Genomic DNA, 22,794 nt, shown 5'->3' with positions numbered 1-22,794 from the left:
TCCAGACAGTCACAATTGCTGTTAACTGCAGTCAAGAAAGAGTTAACTTAAGAAGCTCACCGGTCATTTTTAGAGCCATCGGACGTCGAACTACCTAGCTATTAAATATATTCAAATTAACAAAGTTGACTGAAAATAGCTTTTAGGGGTCATAAAGGTCGTAAGCATGCCAATAGTCGCAAAAGGGTATATTGGAAAGAAAACTTCAAATGTATCTTATGAATACAATTTGAGGCGTTAAGAAACTGACGCAGAAAATTTATCGAGATTGAAACAGCAGAGTCAAAATCGACATCTAAAGAGTCTATTACGTGAGAGATCAGCTTTTCATTGTACCCTCCCAGCAATCTCTGTAATCTTTAAAGATCCTTCTTTAGATTTTTTAATGAGTAGAAAATGTAGTTGTGTTTTTGTGGCAATAAAAATGTAGGGTTTAAGGTCCAGGACTTTGTTGCTCTGGTAATAAAGTTGTGAGATATGAGAGATAAAATTTTAACAGCTTTAAAAAATAGCCGTTTTCGTAAATTACACGGGATAAACTGTATATTAACGGCTTCTTATGGTCACCGATTATCTTATGGCATACGGAACGCACGGTTCTTTTCAGCATAATTATTTTTTTTGAATTCTTACACCTTATTGTTTGACTAAATAAACTATATGGATTCCGAAAAAATATGTTTTTAATAAGAAGATTTTCGTTCTGAGATGTGTCAGGAATATGTATAAAATTTCTCACTGAAAATGTTTCACATTACATGTCAACACACTACGGTGTTTCAGTTCGTAAGTCTCGGGCGTAGCCGAGACGGGGGGCTGCTAGTTCTATATAACGTGAATGAGATAACGAATCTTGAAATCCAAACTTCCACTGGTTCTCACAACTTGAAAAATTTTTATGTTACAATAAATTTTTTTTCACTTTTCACTGTGAGACGACATAGTTCGATCACATAACTTTTATTAATGTTGAGTTAGTATGCAGAGACTTTCAGAGATTCTTTTACAGGGAAAGAAGTAGATCTGTAGAACCTTACCTATATCTTGTAATGTCTTTTTTTTTTTTCGGAAGCAAATCCAACTCTGCTGTCCATGCTATTCATTAACAGTAAACGCCCAAGTTGAGATTAACCATTTTGCAGTAGTTGCCAAGAATATAATACATTTTTACATAGATAAATATTTTAAAGGCACGAATTATATTTAAGAGGTCATTAAACGTATAAAAAAAGCGATGATAATTAAGAGTTGGGCAATATATGGCTGGATGTGCAACCAGCTGCCAGTTTGTTCTTCCATGTACGAAATACAGCAGGTTATTTCGAAAAAACTTTTAAGCCTAACATGCTGAATATCAATTGCTAAATGTTCCCGTTGAAATCTGGTCATTGAGTACTACTCTAAAATAGTATTTACTATTACTGGCCATAAAAAATCGATCAATTTTTTTACTCAGGCAGTGTGGTATTACATTATTTATGCAAGGACAGACGGCAATATTCTGCTATCTCTTCAATGCTTGAATTAATAATCACTTTGCTTAGAGCAGTACTCCTTATCTTAGTTTTTTTTATTTATTAGTTATCATTATACTCTTTGCTGTAACTTTTATTACGATTGAAAATTTGTTGTTTAGTTAAGTAAAATTATATGTATACGTTAGTTTTTTTTCGTAAGTTTCGTTTTTTTAGTCAAAGTTCACCGGTTGATAATTTTTTTTTTACACTCTTGTTCATTTAATAATTGTTAAGTTAACCTGTATCAATCTTATTTTGTTAAACAGTGCCGCTAATCGCTAAGTTCACGAACAAACGGAAAGCTCAAGGTTTGATGAGCCATCCAGACATGCCTGCCAAACGGGCCAATAATTCCAAAATAGCTCCGGAATTTCCGCTAAGTGATGGTAAGTAGCAAGTTTTATTAGGCAGTTTGTCAGTGTATTTTTTAAATTCTATCAAATTTGCGACAAATCGCTCTAAAACTCTATCAAGTAAAAAACATATTTAAACTCCACATTATAAGAATATCCCTACAAGCATGCTTATAATTCTTACTTTTTTTTGCATTAAAAGCTTTAGGTAATTTTAGTGAAGCGCTCATTCTTTTATTGGCAGCGATTCCACTGAAAAATAATAAAAATCGTTTTTTCTCCACAGCTCCACTAAAAAACATAAACCAGGCACCACTAGCGCCAGTCAAGCAGGAGTCGGCTCTACAATACACTTGTAGACGGAAACTGGATTTTTCGGAACCAGAAGGTATGTTTCTCTATTTTTTTTTTTTAACAGACTTTTCAGCCGACATTGAAAATTATTATAACACATGTAGAATATGTAATAGTTTTCGCAGTTGTGACAATAGTATGATTAAAATAATTCAATAAGAGCCTATACATTTTGTAGAACATAAGTACTCTGTTCATCACCTACTACTCCAAACTAGTAAAATTAACCAGTAATTAATTTTTTTTTACAGCTCCACTTGAAAAAAGCCTCGATATTGTCACAGCAGCTGTGATAACACATAATCATCGTCATTTGGCATCAGAATTAACTTGCAGACGCAAGTTAGATTTTTCAGATGATGAAGGTAAGTAATTTTTTTGTGAAAAAAACTTTTCAGCAGGTATCGAAAACTACTCAACCAAATTTTGCTGAAATTTTGCATACCGATTTTTGACCTTTCTTAGATGGCTTACGAATATTTTTGTTCTTGAAAAAATTAATGACTAGAGCAAGAAATAAGCTCAAAGTTTTTTAAAATCACGATAGATTTGCGCTTGAGTTGATGCGTTCAGCTGAATTCGCTAGGCGGCGTTGACGTAACATTAAAACCATCTGCAATTGAATTCAATAAGTGTGATTATAATAGGCCCGAGCAAAGTAGTTAACACATAGTTGTTTAACGACAGTGCATAAAGCCTAGGGCTATAATATGGGCAAGCGACTTACACCGAACTCCATCCTGCATCATCATAATTGACGAGTAGCTACCAATAATAAGACGATCTGAATGATAACGTCTCCGGCAAAATACCAGGAGACGTCTATCCAGAATACACTCTGCTTTAGCTGTTTAGGGTGTTGTGGCCATTATTCTAACTTACCTGGTGCTGCTACTAGAGCAGATTATATTACAAAAGTAAGGCAGAGAGAACTACCTTGAGTTTGGGAAGCCACTCCAGCCTCCTCAGTGGTTTGTATGTAACAGTGCACTTTCAGCCCAAATCGACGTGTTCACGTCGACGAGAGCCTATCTTGATACAACGCACTAAAATCACCTTCAGACACCTACAATCCCTCAAACGCTAAAACACAACTTTCGATACCACTGCTTGGCTCAGCTCCACTCTTCCAATGTAACTCTTCACCTAGAAGAGGCCCCGCTGCGGACTGTCCGTCGCGAAGCAGACAGTTCCCAAAGGCAATGACCAGGATATCACTGCTACCCACTTATACAAATGAATACACTAACATAAATTTCACCTTTGGACTACTCTTTATTTCATAAATAGATAATTAATAATATAAGTTATTATTCTCTATATTCAATAATGCAGGTTATAAATGCAATATTCAATAATTGCAAATAATAAACAGGTTCAACTAAAAATATCTCAGTAATATACGATGACTAGAGCATAACATAAGAACGACAAATATAGTAAGCAGAGGCACAGTGTCAATACATACATACGCAATAATACTTCCGTACACAATGACCCAAAAAGAGATACAGCTGCAAAATATGAATGTCACCCAAAGGAGTAAAAAAAAAGAAGACAAGATTGTAGAAGACGTAATAGTAAAAAAATTTAATGGTCTTAGTAAAAAATAATTTTAACAGAAACAGATAAATTTAAAATAAAATAAGAAGATGAAGGAAACAAAAATTGAATTGTTATAGTACTGGAAAGTTAATTTTCAAAATTTTTATAATCGAGTTGTATACACTCTTTAAGCTCATTGTGTCTTCTTTTCTGTTTACGGTTGCGCTCTGTGAATTAGTATGAATCATCTCTAATATAGTCCTTTTCCTCCAGTTACTCTCTTTTTCTAAAATTCTAAAATTTTTGAAGCCAAAAATATGGGTATAGTTACACATGTGATCAGTAATGACAAAATTTTTATCTAATTTTTTAGCATTTTTTTCATGTTCAGCAACTCTAACAGAAACATTGAGTTTAGTTTCACCCACATATGAGGCGTCACAGTCAAGGCAATTAATCCTATATACTACATAAGTTCGATCTGTACCTCTTTTTGTAATTTTTTAAAGTGAGTTGGTGATTCTAGGGACGGTTATAATATTTAACTTACAAAGATTCTTAGAGATATTCTCGATAACAAAATCAATGTATGCGATAGAAATAACTTTTTTACTACTTAAATCAGAGTAGGAAGAAGGGTTCCCTCTGGATGAGTGTTTTTTGTCAATAAAATTAATTCACTTATTAACATACGTGTGGATTAAAGTTTCCGGATAGTAATTGATGGTTAGAATCTTTTTTATTAGTGTAATGTTTTTTTTTATAAAATGACTTATTAGCAAGTAAAATAGCTTTGTCAACTGATGTGTATACCATCCTGATTTTCTGATTACGGGGATTGTTAGAGCAAAAATTGAGGAACCTGCCTGAGAAAGTTGACTTCTTGTACAAATCTGAGATTAATTTGCTATGAATTCTTAAAAATTAAAACTTTGAGAAAATTTATAGTGTTATTGGATTCACATTCATAGTTAAATTTTAATCTATTGTGATAACCATTATACACCGTAATGATTTCTTCAACTTCTTCTGAAGGGATTATATTGAGTATATCATCAACATATCTGCCATAATAAACTGGAGTGGGAGAAATTTTTCTCAGACATTCCTCCTCAAGGTCAGTTATGACTATAATCAGCAAATGTAGGCAAAACTGGACTGTTTATTGATAAAAACTCTCTTTACTTACTTTTTATTTATTTACAATAGATGAACACATCAAGAGAATAACGTTACTTATTTCCGGCGCTGATTTGCAAGTCGCAGATTTATACACACGCCTCTGTACTCATACACCCACACCCACATACCTATATACATGCACACGCACACCCAAAGTTCCCTACACGCGACCTAGAGAATGGCTAACTCCAAGGTTACGGCGACCTCGAAAACACTTGACCACGACAAAACGCCTTTAAACACGAGCTACCTCACGTATCAACTCGATGACGAAAACACACACTACCCATCCTCTCTTTGTCCACAGGGTGTTCTACCGTTGGCCTCACCCACCGGTTTACCGAGTCTCAGACGATGCTGCGAACTTGCTTACACATACACACACTCTACGACATCCTACCGTAACGGTCAGCTGGCCCCTCGCTGGCTGCCGAGACTCAGTCACCGCTTCGCTTTGAATACACACACACACACAAAAACACACTCGATACACCTCTTTAATGCGCAGTGCTACAGTTCGTCACCCCGAATGCATCGGTTCACACCCGCCAAGATTTAACGATCACGCCCACCAAGCTTCCCGACCCGAACGTCTTCCCCTCGAACAAACTAACTCTCGCCTTCTCACTCTTGTAGCAACCTCGTCTCCCCCCCCCCTCCTCGTGTACACTTCTTAATCTTCTCCTCAATTATGAAGAAAGCCACAGTACTAGCAACCACACACGCTCATCTACACGCCCGCTTTTAACTCTTATCCTCGACACATCCTACTATCACACAACCTCACCTCGGAGCCACATACTATGTTCCTCTCTCTCACTTTCCCACTGGTCGCTAACCTTACCACGCATAACGCGAATCACCTCCAGACCCTCATCTCCAGGGTATAGATGCGGGCGTCGTGTCCTCGTGATGTCGCCCACTGCTATCCAGCCTCTCGTAATTGCGTAGTCTCAAGCCAGGCTGCAGATGAGGTCTTCCGTAGGTCACCATGAGCTGGTGAACGGATGGAGGTTGGCCGACGTCCCGATGGCGAACGTGGTCTACATTCTTTCCTCTCGAAGGAGTCCTTTCGGTCTCCCTGCTTGCGTCGTACTGCCTCAAAATCTCTTCATTCTCTTTCTTTCCCCTACTTCGCTTATACGACCTAGCTCGCACACGTCTCGTTTTCCCATTAACTACACGTTCATACACATACACTCTCTATTCCCGGCGCATTACAATTTTACAAAAGACACGGTAAAAATACAATCAATAATTACAATAACCGCTACAAATCTGCATCCCATCTACTTTTCTACTAACCTAAGGATTCACACTAAAATGTACATATATATATATATAAATATGTATACATATATATATAAATATATATATATATATACAGATCCGCGCACACATTATTAACGTTAACATCACTTTGTGTCCTTTAATTACACATTTCTTTTGACTACTCTCGCTTTTCCCGCTCGCACTTTTCTTGGCTCGTCTCACCGGCTATATTTCACCGTCAACAGCTCCTCTTTCCTCACATGAAACATAAAGAAAAACAAACACACCTACGCAGGGCATTAAAACGAGCCTTAAACGTTAAATTTTACATTGAGTCAAGTTTTGATGTTTTTCGGATTAATATAAAAAATGACTCCGTCATACGTAGGAACGGCATGTCCATAGAGGTTTTCTACAGGCCGACTTTTTAGACACGATTGCATGATAACTTAAAGCACGCTCAACGGTCTTAAAATTTAAATAATTCATTTTAAGGAAATTAGAATACTTTAAGTATTTACCAAAAAAGTATTTCAATATTTTTCATCGCACGTTTAGCCCAGTTATATAAAGCGAAACCATCAAACAAATTTTAGCTTTGCAAGGAGGTTTGGGAGTGTAATTCAGAGAGTCGAGGAACATGGAGTCCCCCCTGCCTGCACATTTGGACACCCTTTACCGCGCACCCCTTGTTGCACTCAACAAACTTGAAACTGTACGTCTGTAACTGCTTATATTTTTGAAAAATGCCTGGCAAGGCTTGATTTTTTTTTGTCGACCATCTTAATTTTGTACTGATCTAGTGTATCTATAGAAACATTTTTTTTTATTCCAACACTTTTAGCATATACCTTAATTAAAATTAAAATGGTAAACCTAACCTTGCTCCCTCATAAGAGACCGTGTAAAACTGTCAATATTTTATAATTTTTTTTTTGTCGAAAAGTTCCCCTGGTAAAAAATACCATCCCCTGGCTACAAATGTAGTAGTGCCTTAACAAGAATTCTAAATAAAAGTTCTCGAATAATTTTTTAGCAAGTTCTATTACTTAACTGTGAGCTAAGATATAGCCAAAAGAGCAAGTTGTAAAATTCATAGGAAAAGACCTATTTTTCAGTTTTTGCTCATACCCGATTTTCTTGCTGTAACGTTTTCCAAGGCCAAAAAAATGGGCGAGGTACGGGCCCAACAAAATGTTTACATCCCCTACTTTTTTTGATTGTTTTTAATGTAAAATTAGACGCTCTTTATCAAAATAAAACCTAATTGATGAAAAATTTGGCGAACGCACTGAAAAATGCATTTCTTATTTTCAAGTTAATTTTTTATAGTCACATTAGAGAAAGATAAAAATAAATGTCAAAATTGAAAACAGCGTGGAATTTTACAAAACAACATCTTTTTTTAGAGTTTTCTAAAAAAAAAGATGTTTTTTATAAATCTACTGTAAAGTTGCTGCTGGCCATGAATAGTTGAATGTATATTTTGTTTTCATGAGGAATATTTTCATCAAAAAAATTTTATTTTGTTAAGAGTTAAAATGTTGCGTCAATTTTACTTTACTTTAATCGGGTAATCTTAACTCATTCTTTTTTTTAATTCACATAGTCAGCATTTTTAATTCTTATAAAATATGCTTATTCTAGGGTACGCCTATACTTTAGCACCGTATAACTTTTAAAGTGACAAAATTAATGTATTATTTTTTCTTTCTGCCCGACAGCGCTGCCTGAAGTGAAACTCGAAAAAAAATCAGCTTTGAAACGGAAAGCCTTAGAATCCATCAATTATCAAGACATGCCTGCTAAAAGAACGAAGACTTATGGCCAGACACTGGAATTGCTGCAAAATCATGGTGCGTATATTATTTTACACAGACTTTATGTAATTCATAAAAAAATATATTTAGTCTTCGGTGAAACCTATATTGAAATGATATAATGAATGTTTGAAAACGTGTATCTAGTTTATGATAAAATCATCAAAATTTCCAACCGTAAGGCATAAAATGTATCTCTACAACTTATACTCAACTTGCTTAAATAAGCAAACAAACAATTCTTGTCATGACTGCACCATTCACAAGTTACACTGTTTTTAATTATATAATATTATTTTTAGTTCCATTTCACTAAATATCAAAATAAGCGAATTTTTTTCGATAAGATTATTTATCATGCGGAGTATAAGTCACTTTACTGAAAAATATATGGAATAAAACTTTACTGGGGCATAAAGTACAAACATGAACTTCCAAAGGGTGGAATCGTTGTATGTTTTTGTGCCCAAGTTATATACTTACGTCGTTTTCCGTTTCAAGAATGCAAACTGCAATTGTAGGCACACTTTAAGTCTAGTAAATCACTTTTGGCTCAAGGGCAGAACTTTGGATTTGAAGAGTGCCAAGTGAGATCATGGGCACAAAATGCCACTTTGCACTCTCGGAAAGAAAAATGACTTTGCACCTTGATCTCAAACATACAATAACTTCACCTTTCATGCAACATAATTTAACTTTGCACCTTTGGTGCATAAGCTGCTTTTTTACTACTTATAATGTATATAAACATGTTGCAAAGTATTTCAACATTGTTCTTACACTTTGCTTCGTGTAGTGTTAAATGCATTAATGAATTTTTAAAAATAATTAACTACAAAAACGACCTTTTTATTTAAATCTTGAAAATAAAACTTTACAAGGCAAAATGTTAAGATATTACATTAGGATAGTCTAATTTTAAAGAAAAAAATCCTCAACACTAACTAGATATAATTTTATAAATTTGTGTTATATAAATGTCAATTTTCCGGAAATTTACATATGTATGGTCTACATGTGACTCTTATTGGGTTTAATTTCATTATTTATAGATCAAATGCTACATATACGTGCAACCTCAGAATTAAAAAATGTAAAGCGACAAACTAACTAAAAATATTATCTTTCTCTTTCTTGCCAGACAATGAGGACTAAAAATACGAGCGTAGTATAGAAAAAAAATTCAAGTTCGAGTAATATATTAAATAACCATTTAACACTTACAGCATGTTGAAAAAATGTTTTTCCTACTTTAAGCATTTTTGAGGGGTTGGTTGGCTTTTGGTAGAAAAATCAGTGTTCGGCATACAAGTGACATGCGTCTAGGGCTACTTAATGGTTCCTTAGACCGCAAAATGGCTACAAAAGCGGTGTCACTTTTGTGACGAAAACTACCACTTTTGCCTAAGAACTTTTTACGATCCAAAATAAAAAAAGTATATGTAGAAGATTAAAGATAACACATTTCCTGTTAGAAAATTAATTATGAGTAAAGTGATACAATATTAACAATATGTTGAAACCTTCTGATCACTTCAGCTCCAGGTACGCACGATCATCTGGATTGGGCTAAACTATGGAATAAACCTTGTGGGCGAAAACTGGAACTTCCAGGTCCGTAATCTGTTCAACAAAACCAAACTAATTATAATTTTTTTGTTATAGTTTTTTAAAGAGAATGGAAGTAACATATTTTTTCTCGATTCTTGCCCTATAGTGCAGTCTGAAAACAAATCACTGAATCAACGCAAACCTCCAGGTTTCGTAAGCCATCAAGATTTATTTACCAAACTTCGGAGAATTTCTAGATGGACTCCAGAGTTTGTTAAAAATGAAGGTACGTAAATTGTCATTATGTTAAAAAGTAATATGTAAATTTTTTACTTCTACAATTCAAATATTTGAAAGATGTTCTTACCTTATCCTTTTTTACCTTATCCTTGTCAGCTATAGGTGACTCCGAGATGATAGTATCATCACATTTTTTGTTAACATCAGTTTAACTTCCTTTTTTTCATTTTGATAGTTATTGACTTTAAACACTCGTACATTTCGTGGCAACACTCGAATAAAAAAATTGCTTTTGTCTTTTGCTGAAAACTTTTAGTTTTTCAGGCACTTTCCTTATTTGAGTTTTATCGAGCTCAACTATGTTTTTGTCATTTCTGCTCCACAGAGACGATAGAAGATTTTCATGCAGCAGCACGTGAACGGACATTTTATGCGCAAGAATATCTACGTATGGTTATAAGATGTTGTGAAGAGCGTAGACGAAAAATGCTGCAATTTGATGGTAAGTGGATTTCATCAATTATTACGAGTAAATTTATTACTTTTTTTTCATTCATTGTTTTCATACTTTGAAATGGACAAGTTAATTTGAGTAGTTTGTTTCACGCAGTTTATTGAAAGCTGTGCGAAAATTTTTTGTTTATAATATTATCCAAAACTATTCTATAAAATCTTTTTTTCTGCACATATAAATCTAATGCAGATAGTAGAATATAAGACACCTAGCAAAATTATACAAAAATATATAAGTTTTTAGATAATCCGTTTATATTTTCCAGATCTAAAAGTAACAAATATTGATTGTAAAGTTAAGAGGAGCAGTTTCATGCGAACGCACAGCCTATTAGATACCACGCAGCGGTGTTCTGGAGGTTTCATGCAACGTGTTGCACAGATATCTGAGTATCCTAAGACTTCTATGAGTAATTCTTTGTTCAGCGTTACTGAAGTTTTTAAGTTAGTAGTTTACGGCATAATTTTTTACATATTATTACGTATTTCTTAAAATTTTGTACATGGCTTGATCAAGCACTTTCTGTAGATATGCTTCATAGAATTCAGGAATTGTTAATAGTGGACAATTTACCAGATATTAGTACATAAAGAATTTTATTTCTGTGTTAAGATACTAATTTCCGTTAACAAAAGATACTTGTGACCGATACGAAATAGCTAAAAAATAGTGAAAAATAATACATACTGCATCTCAAACTGTACTTGTTGAGTATTAAACTAAATAACACCTCTTTATATTTGAAAGTCAATAGCCTAGTATAACAGCAAAATCGTAAAAGTGATGTCATACAATACCAAATTCTACATTAAGAGCACTTCAGGAGTCTCTTGCGTGGTTCTTACACAACTAAAAAGTAATATTTTTGGTAAAAAAAAAGAATTGTTAAGAAGGTTACGGCATAAACATTTTTGTTTGTTATCGTAACAAATTTCAAGATATTCGATGCCCGAGTTGATTGAACATAGAATTACTCTTATAGACCCATGCTTCAAAATATTATATATTTGCTGTAATCTAATTGTAACTGCACGTTCTGTTTAAAAATAAGATGAGTATTTTAAAGAACAACTCTTTCTCTCACAGATTTTTTCAAGTAAAATGTAGGTTATCTCAAAAAAAATCTAGGTATTTGTGTTAGAAGTAAGTTGCTGTAAAAGTCCTTACGGTAAATGGATGTACACAAAAACATGCCCTCTTCTGATGACTTCAACTTTTTAAACCGATATTCTTAGAATAGATATGGGCAAGTCGCAGAAGCCTTCTGGAAACTGAGAAAGTAACCTATTCATTCTAGTATTAAAAAGAAAAAGATTTTTATCACTACCACAGTAATATTTGCAGGCTCATAAGAAATTTCTAATCTCTCTATAACAGTAATAACAATTGAGCAATGCATAAAATGTACCAACCGTATTTCGTACCATGATAACTTAATTTTGAGCTGTACTTATGTGAAAAGTACAATTGTTACAATCTTCTTGATTTGCACTAAGAAATGATAGAATACTCTTGTTGAATCTAAAAAATTTAAATCATTATGAACACTGAGTATAGTTTTTCTTGAACTTTCATGATTTCTTGAGATCTTTATTACAAAATAAGCATCAGCTTTCAGTGTTATAAACAAATGGACTTGTTTTTAAATAGCCTCTATGCTGATGATGTCTTTGGAAGGAGTATGAAATAGAAGTAGAATTATTTAACTCAATAAATATTGCTTGCTTTTAATATTTACTTCGTTAATTCATTAAAATAAAAGTAACACTAATGTTTTTGAAATATGCCTTGAACCATAACAAGCTTATTATATGTTAACTTTATTTACGTGATTAATCCTCTTATTTACTCAAAACTTAAAAAATCACAACATCTTATGTATGTGTATGTATATATACACACATTGTAATTTCTTGTACGGAGATTATCAAAATTTAAGATTGTCAATAAATAATTTGAGTAGAAAACTTCGAGATGTAGTTGTCTGTTGAAGTTTTTTGACCTAATAATGGTATGTGAAAAGCTGGTTTTTTAGTTGGGAAATTTTTAGACAATTTTTTTCCTTGTGTTTTTATTCTGTATTTCGATTATTCTATAATATTTAAACTTAATATCTTCTGCCTGTAAATGAAACATGAAAAGCTTTCACTTTAACCGAATCTTATGTTGTAAGAAATTAAAAATGGTAAATTTATTCCTAGTAACTTCACGAATTTTTTGTTAAAAGAGAAATAAATTTAACAAATCTCCTCTACGTCTAACTTTTTGTTGACATTGTCACAAAAAATCAAGTGAAAAATTTTATTTGTGAAAGAAACGAAAATTTTTAATTTGTTAACAAAATTTATTAATAACGTAAAGTTAAACACTCGGACAACAGCCCACTGAAAATTGTGTTGAGTGTGCTACAATACGTTGAAAAACTTTGATGGGCTTATCCTTACTAAATAAGTCACTGGATTCTATTTGATCCCTAGACTACATGGGTTTGGAATATTTACTAGTAAAGTTATACTGGAAAAAGATTTAACAGTATTGGCTGTATTTGGCGTGATTAAGCATTCAGAAAACTGAAGTTATATAGCCCTTTTACCTTGATTCTCATTCACAAAACTAAGACCTTATCTTCCGTGCTTTTCTTGATTTTATCACGTTTTGGCCATTTTGAGTCTATACTTAAGAAATTTTAGTTATTAGATCGCAGAATTTCTGTCTACGTTTTTATTAACTATTATAACTTAGTGCCAAATACCAGATAAGAACAATATGAAAGTTCCATTCTAAAAATCCAGAAAAATTGATCATATCGATTTGACTGCATTTATCCTAACCAAATATTGTATTATAGGACAGAAGCTTTGTCATAATGTCAGCGACCTGCTCCTAGGACTCGATCGATTTAACTTTAAAAAGATCTGTATCTACACATTCTCTCATACAATGTTCTACTTTTTCTTAACTTGTTACTGTTACCAACTTGACTACTAGCTCCAGAAACTCTATAATCGCACCGCAATGACATAGTCAGGAATATGTTGGTCAGAACTGGTGACAGTAAGTTCTTAAGAGATCTTGTCTTTTGACATGCATCGCTTATAACCACTTACTCATCCTGACACGCTGATAAAAGTGTGTTCGACTGTTTTCTGGTCCTCCAAGTAACAGCATCATCAGTTAGTTCTATTACAAAGCCGCTCGTTGTCAGTGAGCCTTTGCAGTCTGTAGAGCCTTTGCAGATTATCTAGCTTTCCTTCAAACTGGATTACCAATTTTCATGTATGCTTTAGATATCTGCAGATTAGTTTTGTCATTTTTTACTCATTCACAGTGGGACTGACTTGATGTTTTTTTAAGATATTTGCAGAGTATACTTTATCTGGACAAACTGTGTTTGTTAAGTATAAAAGGGATCTAACTAACTCTCTGACCAAGGGTTTTTTCTGGAGATGCATCTTACTATTTCCGAAGCGCTTATTTTATTAATGTATTCTTATAAAGTACAATTATGTGATTTCATTTGTCTCATTTCATCTTTGTTTCTAGAAATGTTCTTGGCTCTTTCATGTTAGTCATGTCAAATTGGCACACTGACTTCTTTTTTATTTTTTTTAACTTTTAAATATTTCTACTAGCAATTAATATGCCATTCACATAAAGTAGAAGCATTAGAGACCTGTCCTTCTCTCTCCAGGTTAACAGACATGGTTCCAGATCGTAGGCCAAATTTCATTACCAGTTGTATACATTTCTTATTACATCTTTTCGAGCTTATCTTTAAGCTATATACAATTCAAATTAATATTGGTAGAATTCATGTTAACTGTAATTTAGTTACTAACTTATTCATATTGGTGAATGAAAATTCAATGATTTATATAAGTCCCATTGTCCGTTTGCATTATCTTTTTTCTATTATTTTAGGTGGTTATTTTTTGGAAATAATTATTGTAATTATTTGACTTGATTTAATGAAACAGCACTGCAGTATTGCCTTAATTATCCATAAAAGAAAAACGCAATTTTTTAAAAATCATTCCATGTTTAACAATAACTTTTTATAGTAATTTTTTTAAAGAGTCTTTCATTATTTCTTAAGTACTTATAAATATTACGGCTCACTTAATGATGCTTCAATGTACATATTAAAATTTACAAACCATAGCATTAATTCAACTTGCAGCTTTTCGTGTGGCATCTGACACAAGTTATTGGAGTTTGAAACTTACTAAAGTGCCAATAAGGTGATAGCTTTGAAAGCTGACAGAAAATACCTTTTTAAGATTTTCCAACATTAGTGCCATTCATATCCCTTATCCTTATTCCTTGTGGTGAACATACAAGGCTCTCAAGTATACTAAATCCTAATGAAGATTTAACAAAAGTAGAATTTGGTATTGATGATACGATTTGATTACGATAGTTTTCGTAGATCTTGATTATTTACGGGCACATAAAAGCACACCTACTCAGTATTCAGCAGGAAACTGTTTGAAATTTTAACGGAAACTAGTAGATTATCGATGTAAATATGTAGATTACTCTTTAAGTATAGCTAAATTAAGGGCTACAGATAAAAAAAAGAATAAAAGCTACTAAGAAAAAGTGACATTGTAAATTAAAAAGTGTTTGTTTAAAATTATTGTAAATATTGTAAAGTTTATTTTTGTAGAAACGTTAAAGTAACTAATTCATCTATGTATATAAGTGCGTGCGTATGTGAAAGGGTGAAATAGAACTGTGTAAAAATGTTATTACTTAAATAAGAATAAATGTTTGTCTGATCCATGTACGATACCTCTTTTACTACCTTTACGATACCTCATTTTTTATTTTTAGCAAGCAAAGATGGCTAGGTAATTATTTATAGTAATATTTATCAACATTTTTATATATAATGCGAATATGTTAATGTCATAGTGCTGTTGTAATGACATGTTCTGAGCTCTAAAAGTTTAATTCAGTTTCTCCTGGAAATTCAGTCTTAGCCTTATTAAAGAAATGCATATTACTATAACAAATGTGTAATAGCTTTTCAATAAATAATGAATAAAATATCTTTGTAGTTTGCATAACTCATTTTATATTATTTAATATCACAACTTTTTTCATCGCTGTAATATGCAAACGAAGTTTTTGTGTGTGTGTTAGACTTTCAATATTTAATATAAATTATTTTGAACAAAGTGCTACAATTTTTAAATACTTTAAACCACTTAAGGAGACTTGGGCGTTTGGTGCCCCTTTGTCACAAAATAATTCTTTGTATTATTTTATTTACAATCACATTGATTATACACATGTGTCAACGAAATAACAATAATATACGGATAAGTCATTGGGAAATTGATATTAAAAAATGTATTAGTTTTCCCGAGGTACCATATAAAAAGTTGACGGCCCTGTCATTATAAAACTGAGAACACCGCACCTTATTTTTTCTGCAGTTATAGACCTATACACTTGTGCTGGACTGGAATCAGTCGATTAAGCCAACGACTTTTCAGATAAAAGTGATGTTATCAACGCACATAACGCGTGAAATGTTTCACAAAAACTTATTCATAAGATTTGTGTTAACACATCTAAAATTATGAAAAATACAAAAAGTATTGAATTTATATTAAATACAAAAGCTACATTATATAAAATCAAAGAGAATAATAACTCACTAACAGATTTAACGAACACAAAACCAGCTATTAAAACAAAAATTTCTGAGGCTAGTATTAATCAAACAATGCTTCCCAAAGCAATTAAAACTGGAGGATTAGACGGTTTGACATTTCTATTAGGGAAAAATGTGAGCAATAAACCACGAGTTACCATCCATAAAAGAATCATCTAAGATATTTTTGATTAGCTAGATAAAAAAAAATTGTGTATATATTGTTCGTTATAAATTCTGTAAAATAGTAAATAAATGCTTTTAACTAAGTTAATCATATTCGATTAGTTGTTACTCAACAACTACATCATTTTATTTTCAGTTTATTAAAATTTTTTTCAAATAAGAGTATACAGAATATACCATTATTTGTATTTACTTGTGCTGTCTATTAAAATGGCACACCACCTTATTGATGCACAGTTGCAACTTGTATGGCACATGCGCACTCCCAGTCACAGACTCACAGTACCTGAACAAAACAATTCTCACGTTCGACGTTTTCCTCGCTATTTTCTCAAAATTCAACGTGTTGATCCTACCTTTTATTTAAAGTAATAGATTCTTTATGATTAAAAATATATGTACCAATTTGATTTCTAGACCCACAGCTTTTTATTGCAGTATAGTAGTCAACTGAATTTCAGATTTCGTAAGGTTACGCCTTAAAATGATGAACTTTAACAATCGATGTTCTCGAAAATAAATGTGTTGACCTACTTATTTATTGTTTTTTTTTTTTTTTCATAAAAAAATACAGCATAATTTATTTACATAACCTCTAAATTTTAGAGCTAGCCAGCTTTTTATTCAAGAACGCCTAAGCCTTCTTAACCTCGTTTCCTATACAACTGTCTTTTTATCCTTAAATTAAAAGAGTTTGTTATCAATATAATTAAACTTTCTTTTAAATGACGGTTCCAGTAGACACTTACATTATCCATTTTAAAGTTTAAAAACATTGTTTCGAATTACATTATTAGGCTCTCATTTATTCTATCTTGAATCTTCATCAAATGTCGATCTATACTATAAAACATAATGCTGTTAAGTTTTCGACAAATTATTTACAATGATTTTAAATATCAGCAGTGGGAATGAAATGATATCTTTTTCGATAAAATGTGAAATAATAATAAGCTCAAGAAATTTTGCGATACCAAAGTTAAACTTGTGGTTGGAAAGTTTCAGTCCAAATTCTCATAAGCATTCCTGATACAATTATCAAGCAAAAGTGGAAAAAATAGGAATGTTAATGTCTTTTTTTATCTGGTTTTTCATCTTTTCAGATATTTTGCCCTAAAAATCGACATTTATAAATCTCTTGAGATTTTTCTATAATTAGATTTCGTACCACTCCACACTCTCTGAAAATATGAAATCAACTGTTAGGTGTACAGAAAAAATTTACAAAATCCTGTAAACTCAGATGTATATCCTAGTGCAGCAAACGGTGTCTTATAAAAAAAGCTTTGGACTTGCTATACTCTGTGTGAAAGATTGTTAGCGAAGAAAGTTAATTACCACTAATTCAAAACTTTTATCTTTTTTTTTAAGTTTTCAGGAATATTTGGGTTGATTGTCAAAAAATACGTATCGCCGTAATGAGAAGAATCAGCAGTTATTTGAAAAAAATTGGTTAACTAAAAGACAATTTTATAAAATTTTCTCTGCCAGAATAAGTCGAAAAGGCTAAAGAATAAGTTTACTGCAAGTAAATGTAAGTACGTCAAAATGGACAAATTAAAAAAAAAATATAATGAAGTAAAGGATCACAACGCAAAGTCAAGTAATAATAAAAAAACTTGTGCATTTTATGAGGTAATGTTGATTGCAATACCGTATATGTAATTTTTAACTATTAGTAATTGAGGAAATACCTAATAGATTCTGAGATTCAAATAAAGCGCGTCGACATGTTTTTTCCAAACGTAATATCTACTTCGTGAACGAGTTCCCTAATAAATACAATGACATTACATCTATGACCTTATGTAATTATTATCCTACGAATAGACTCAATTGAGGTTTTAATTAGTGTATTTGCTGTCAATATCATCAATGGATTTTTATTATGATATCTTATTACTGAAAAAGTAAGAATAAAATAATTATTAAAGCCCATACAGAGATGCCAACCAGGAATGTTTCTTTATTTCTTTCCAATTCAGTTCAAACGAAAAGGCGTAAGTCACCTGTCAAGTTTAAACTTTTGTCTTTACTTTGTTCTAATTCTTTGCTAAATCGTGTATTTTATAATTTGATGTGGTAAACAATGAATAAAAAATTTGAATTCTAAATTCGAAGAAGTAAATCACATTGCACAGATTGAAAAGTGTTATAATACACATATGAAGTTTAAAATGCTTGCAATCAGTAAGGAAGACTTAGTTGACGAAGTTGTTATGGGATATAAAACAACCTTGTCGATTATCGATTTATGGCTTATACAGCCAGAAGTGTACAAATTAAGTAGATTCAAATTGACGAATATGAAAAACCCAAGTACATCTTAGATACCAAGTGAATATAGGATTTCTGAAGATTTCCTTAGAATGTCTTAGCGTGATTAATAATAATTAATATTGAAGAAATTGTGAACATTTTGCTAAATCTTTAGCAGGGTCTGATAAATACTTAGAGTTAGTTTCAAATTTTTTCAAAAATGATGATTGCAACAGCCTTATTACAGTAAGAACTGAAATCGATAGAAACAATTTGAGAATTATGAATTTACGTTATTTCGCTATACTATGGAAATTAAGAAGTAAAACACTATATAGACTTCTTCATACACGGAGCATGGGTAGTATGTTTGAATAATTAGCGTGTTTTATGACCCTCCAGGAGATGATTAATAAGGATACACAATGCCCCTGACTCGTGATACACAACGTCCCAAGATTATTGATATTATTATGTATTAATTTACCTACTCTCTCATGATACCTTAAGGTTCGGTAATTAACCAATGCCCCGGGATCACTTCAGTTCGTACTGCCCTAAAAATCCGCTGATTCACCAGCTACCTCACCTAGAGGATAACACCGGTTCGCACTGCCCCGGAGATTCGCTCATTGCCCGAGTAACACCAGAGAGAAGTTACTGGTGAACGGGGAAAACTAGGAGAGTGCAGTAGTCTCTTCGTCACCCGTTTAGTCAGAGTAGGTAGTATGTAATATCAAAGTTGTAACATAAAAAGTAATAATAAAATGCGTAGATACAACTTTGCTATTTGTTGCGCTATCATAAAATGTACAGCAGCGCTTTAAAGAGCAGAGCTCTCTAGCCAACGTGCCAGATTCATTGCTGAAGGCAAAAAGTGATTAACGTGGGCTGGCATGGGCCTTTTATACCCTCCAGAAAAAAAGCGGTGTCGGTGGCTTTGATAAGGCGGCTCAGATAATTTGCAGACTTTGGTGCACTATACAATTAATAAGTGTTGTGATATACGTAGAACTTGGCAAGGTAGTTATGTTTCAGGCGCAATTTGGTCTAATACCCACGTTACATACATTCTAGTAAACCAAACAGCTTGTTTTAAGGAGTGTCAGCTTGAACTCAAATTGAGTTATATGCATAATTATTTTCGTTTTCTTTTGTTCCTCACAAGGCACTCTCAGAACGTTGGAAACTTTAAAGGCAGAAAATATATAGGTATAAACGTATGTACATATACGTATATTTATGTATACTACAACTGTAAATTTAACATGCTTGGGTAATTTGTATTAGAATGATGAGAACCTCTGAAATTTAAATATTATTGTATTTTATTATACTAAGATTCTAACATGTATAAACGTATGTATGTTTATGTATACTACAGCTCCAAATTTAAAAAGGCTTGGGTGATTTGTATTAAAATGATAAAAACCTCCGAAATTCTGATATTATTGTATTATATCATATTAAGATTCTAACATATACCCCTGCAGGGTTTTTACGTATCCTATGCTCCCAATCTGTACCATCCTTGTTCTTTTTTCATGATTACCACTTTCTGTTTCCCCAAGTATGCGAGTTTTTCATGCGGGCCCGTTGCACAGCTCCTCTTAGATGACTTGGTTACCCATTCTACTGGGTACTATTTACAAGACGCAGCGCTGATTTTAAGTACACTCCAGCTATTATCAAGTTTAATGAAAAGATATTTTCCAATGAACCATTTAACTCACTGTACCGACCTTTTTAAAACAAACAGTGACTTTTACCCGATGAGCTGGCCAGGTGTTGGCTTTCCTTTGAATAGGAAGCCCCAGGAGGTCCAAAAATGTTCAGAAAAACCGACTATTTGTTTCGAAATTCCGATGAATGGTGTTGTACTCATCTCATTGTAAAACCTCGCGAAAAAATCTTGATAATTTTTTATGGGATTCGAACCCACGACTCCTCGAGTATCTGCAGCTATAGGAGGCTAGCATGCTCACTACTTAGCCATTGAAACTCTCGGAATTCATATGTTATGTTAATAAAGTATGCTGAATTTATTAGTGATAAAAAATCAAACATGTAGTTTTATGGGAGTCATCACACAAAACCGACTATAACTTCAGACGTAAATGATAAACCTCAGAAATTAAAAATTATAGTGATGTATTTATTTATGAATAATTTGTTGAGTTCTAAAAAATTCAAGGTTGACTACTTTAATTGAGAGAAGAATGAATGGAAAGCAGCAAATATTAATAATTTCTTTTTTCTGCTTGCACTATTTTAAATAAAAATATAAATATTAAATAGTCTATTTTATCTATTTCTGTAAATGCGGATGCATCGGTAACACTGGTAAAAATGTTCGCTGATTTTTCTGCTGAATAATCAGCTGATTTCTGCAAATCGTCAGCTGTTTTTTTGCACTTAGAAATTTTTTCTATTTGAAAAAAATAGTAATTTCATGTCCCAGTAACTTGCAGTAGGGCATCAAATTATTCAAATTTAAAAACTTTTTTGCACACTAACTTTTTGTATGCAATTTTTTTTTTAATTTTAATACTTTGCTGCAATTCGTTGTCATCAAACATTTTAGTTGCAGTAACGTGTGAAGCCAACGTGTTAATTTTATAATTTCGTTATTTTGCAGTATCGAAACACATAGATATGATAGGCCTTTTTGTACTTTTGAAAGGGAGATAATTGTTTTTGACCGAGCATTATGATATTTTTGCACTAGACCATTCTAAATTCTGCTGACATCAATTCAATAGTATCATTTTTTTCAACTTCAAATTTCTACACTGTAAGAATTTCTGATAATTTCTGAAAACTTAAAAATACAAATGCACATTTATGGTCGCAATGAAGTATCCACAAAAGCACCTGCAATCCAATGATCTGTAACTAAAGGTTTGTTTAAGTGCAGAAAAATCGTCGCGTGCCGAGGATAACAAAAGATAAAATCTAATGACCCATTATTAACGCTCATAGGAAACTGAGAGCAGAAACATAGGACGTGACACGCACACGAGCCACAAGTGTTTAGTGGGGCATAGCTTTACGCTAATGCTTTATTCTGCGTAGCGCAATCGTGACGCAAAGAGGACACCACTGTTTTTCAATCGAAACGACAACTAAAGTTACCAAGTTACATAACAAACGTTTCAATTGTCGTAAAGGCATAACAAACGTTTTAATCGTCGTCTTATTTCAAATGAAAGAGTCGGACGTGGGTTGCTCAAAGTTAAGGTTATCCGTGAAAAAAATTTTATAGGCATTACAGGTACACAAGTTCGTATGAAAGGGAAGGCAGACAACAAGTGACAAAAAACATGAGATTAACGTTAATAGTTTTTCTCGTGATGAACAGTTGTTTATTAGGTACATATACATTAGTGTCATGTGAATTGATTAGGATTATTTGTTACATTGTATTTTCAATGAAAGTGTTTCATGTATTCACAATCCCTCAGATCACGCCAAGCCAGGGTCATATTTCGATTACTCTCAGTCAGGTGATTTTAATGGTTATTTTATATTGGTTTTAATGAAAGAATTAATATTATGATGAAAATGAAAGGGTTTTAGCATTTTAAGTGACTTTTAGGTCAGGATCGCTGGGTCAGAAATTACCCGCTATGCGCAGGGGGCTTACAATCACCGATACCAATAGCTGCAAGTCGGTCTGTAGCCTTGCCACTTCCAGCTCTGGAAATGATTGGTTACCATGATTATCTACAACCCCCATTGACACTGAGGAATAATGGACACACGGGTAAGTAATAAACTAATTGACTTTGCTTTCTCACCCTCAGTTTGATGAGATGATAATACTTATGGTGATCAAATCTTTTTTTTTTATTTTAATCAAAATTTTCTTATCTATTATAGTCGTATTAAAAATTAAGGATGAATCGATAAGAAAACGTACACCGTACATTTTTGGTGCTTTGCTGAAGGAAAATGACAAGTTCGAGCTGGAGAGTTTGCATTTTCACTGGGGCCTGAAAAACGGCAGAGGTTCGGAACACGTGTTACATGGGACAAGGTGGGTAAACATAAGTTTTTTTAAAAATTTTCTTACAACAGCCAAACTTAAGTTTGTTATTAACATCAGCATTTTTGCATCGTGATTTATTTAACCTCGTTAAATAGGTTTTGGTTTTTTTCTTTTTTTTCAAGTTAAAAATTATGTTCATCGTATTTAATGTGATTAATTTCTTATTCTTATAAGAATTTAAGACGAAACAAGTTGAAATAAAATCTTTTATTAAAAAAAAAAAAAAAAAAAAAAAAAATTGAAATCACACAATGCTACATGTAACTGCCAGTGAAAACTATATTT

The 22,794-nt window shown here is 32.6% G+C and overlaps 1 protein-coding gene across 1 annotated transcript in view; it reads left to right on the top strand.

The window, feature by feature from the left end:
* Window positions 1-22,548, top strand: part of LOC149375879 (uncharacterized) — an 86,392-nt gene extending 63,844 nt beyond the window's left edge. Inside the window, exons 3-11 of the mRNA XM_089597336.1 lie at window positions 1,784-1,903; window positions 2,157-2,258; window positions 2,476-2,589; window positions 7,948-8,079; window positions 9,583-9,657; window positions 9,761-9,880; window positions 22,057-22,224; window positions 22,341-22,497; window positions 22,539-22,548. Coding sequence (XP_089453462.1) covers window positions 1,784-1,903; window positions 2,157-2,258; window positions 2,476-2,589; window positions 7,948-8,079; window positions 9,583-9,657; window positions 9,761-9,880; window positions 22,057-22,224; window positions 22,341-22,497; window positions 22,539-22,548 — 998 coding nt within the window. The remainder of the gene's footprint in view (window positions 1-1,783; window positions 1,904-2,156; window positions 2,259-2,475; window positions 2,590-7,947; window positions 8,080-9,582; window positions 9,658-9,760; window positions 9,881-22,056; window positions 22,225-22,340; window positions 22,498-22,538) is intronic.
* The last annotated feature ends 246 nt before the right edge of the window (window positions 22,549-22,794 follow it).

The sequence above is a fragment of the Copidosoma floridanum genome, unplaced genomic scaffold, assembly GCF_036245765.1.
Source record: "Copidosoma floridanum isolate Cflo_tuat_1 unplaced genomic scaffold, Cflo_Japanese_pri ptg000004l, whole genome shotgun sequence".
Lineage (NCBI taxonomy): Eukaryota > Metazoa > Arthropoda > Insecta > Hymenoptera > Encyrtidae > Copidosoma > Copidosoma floridanum.
The sequence above is the reverse complement of the archived record's forward strand: the minus strand, read 5'-3'. Positions and strand labels throughout refer to the sequence as shown.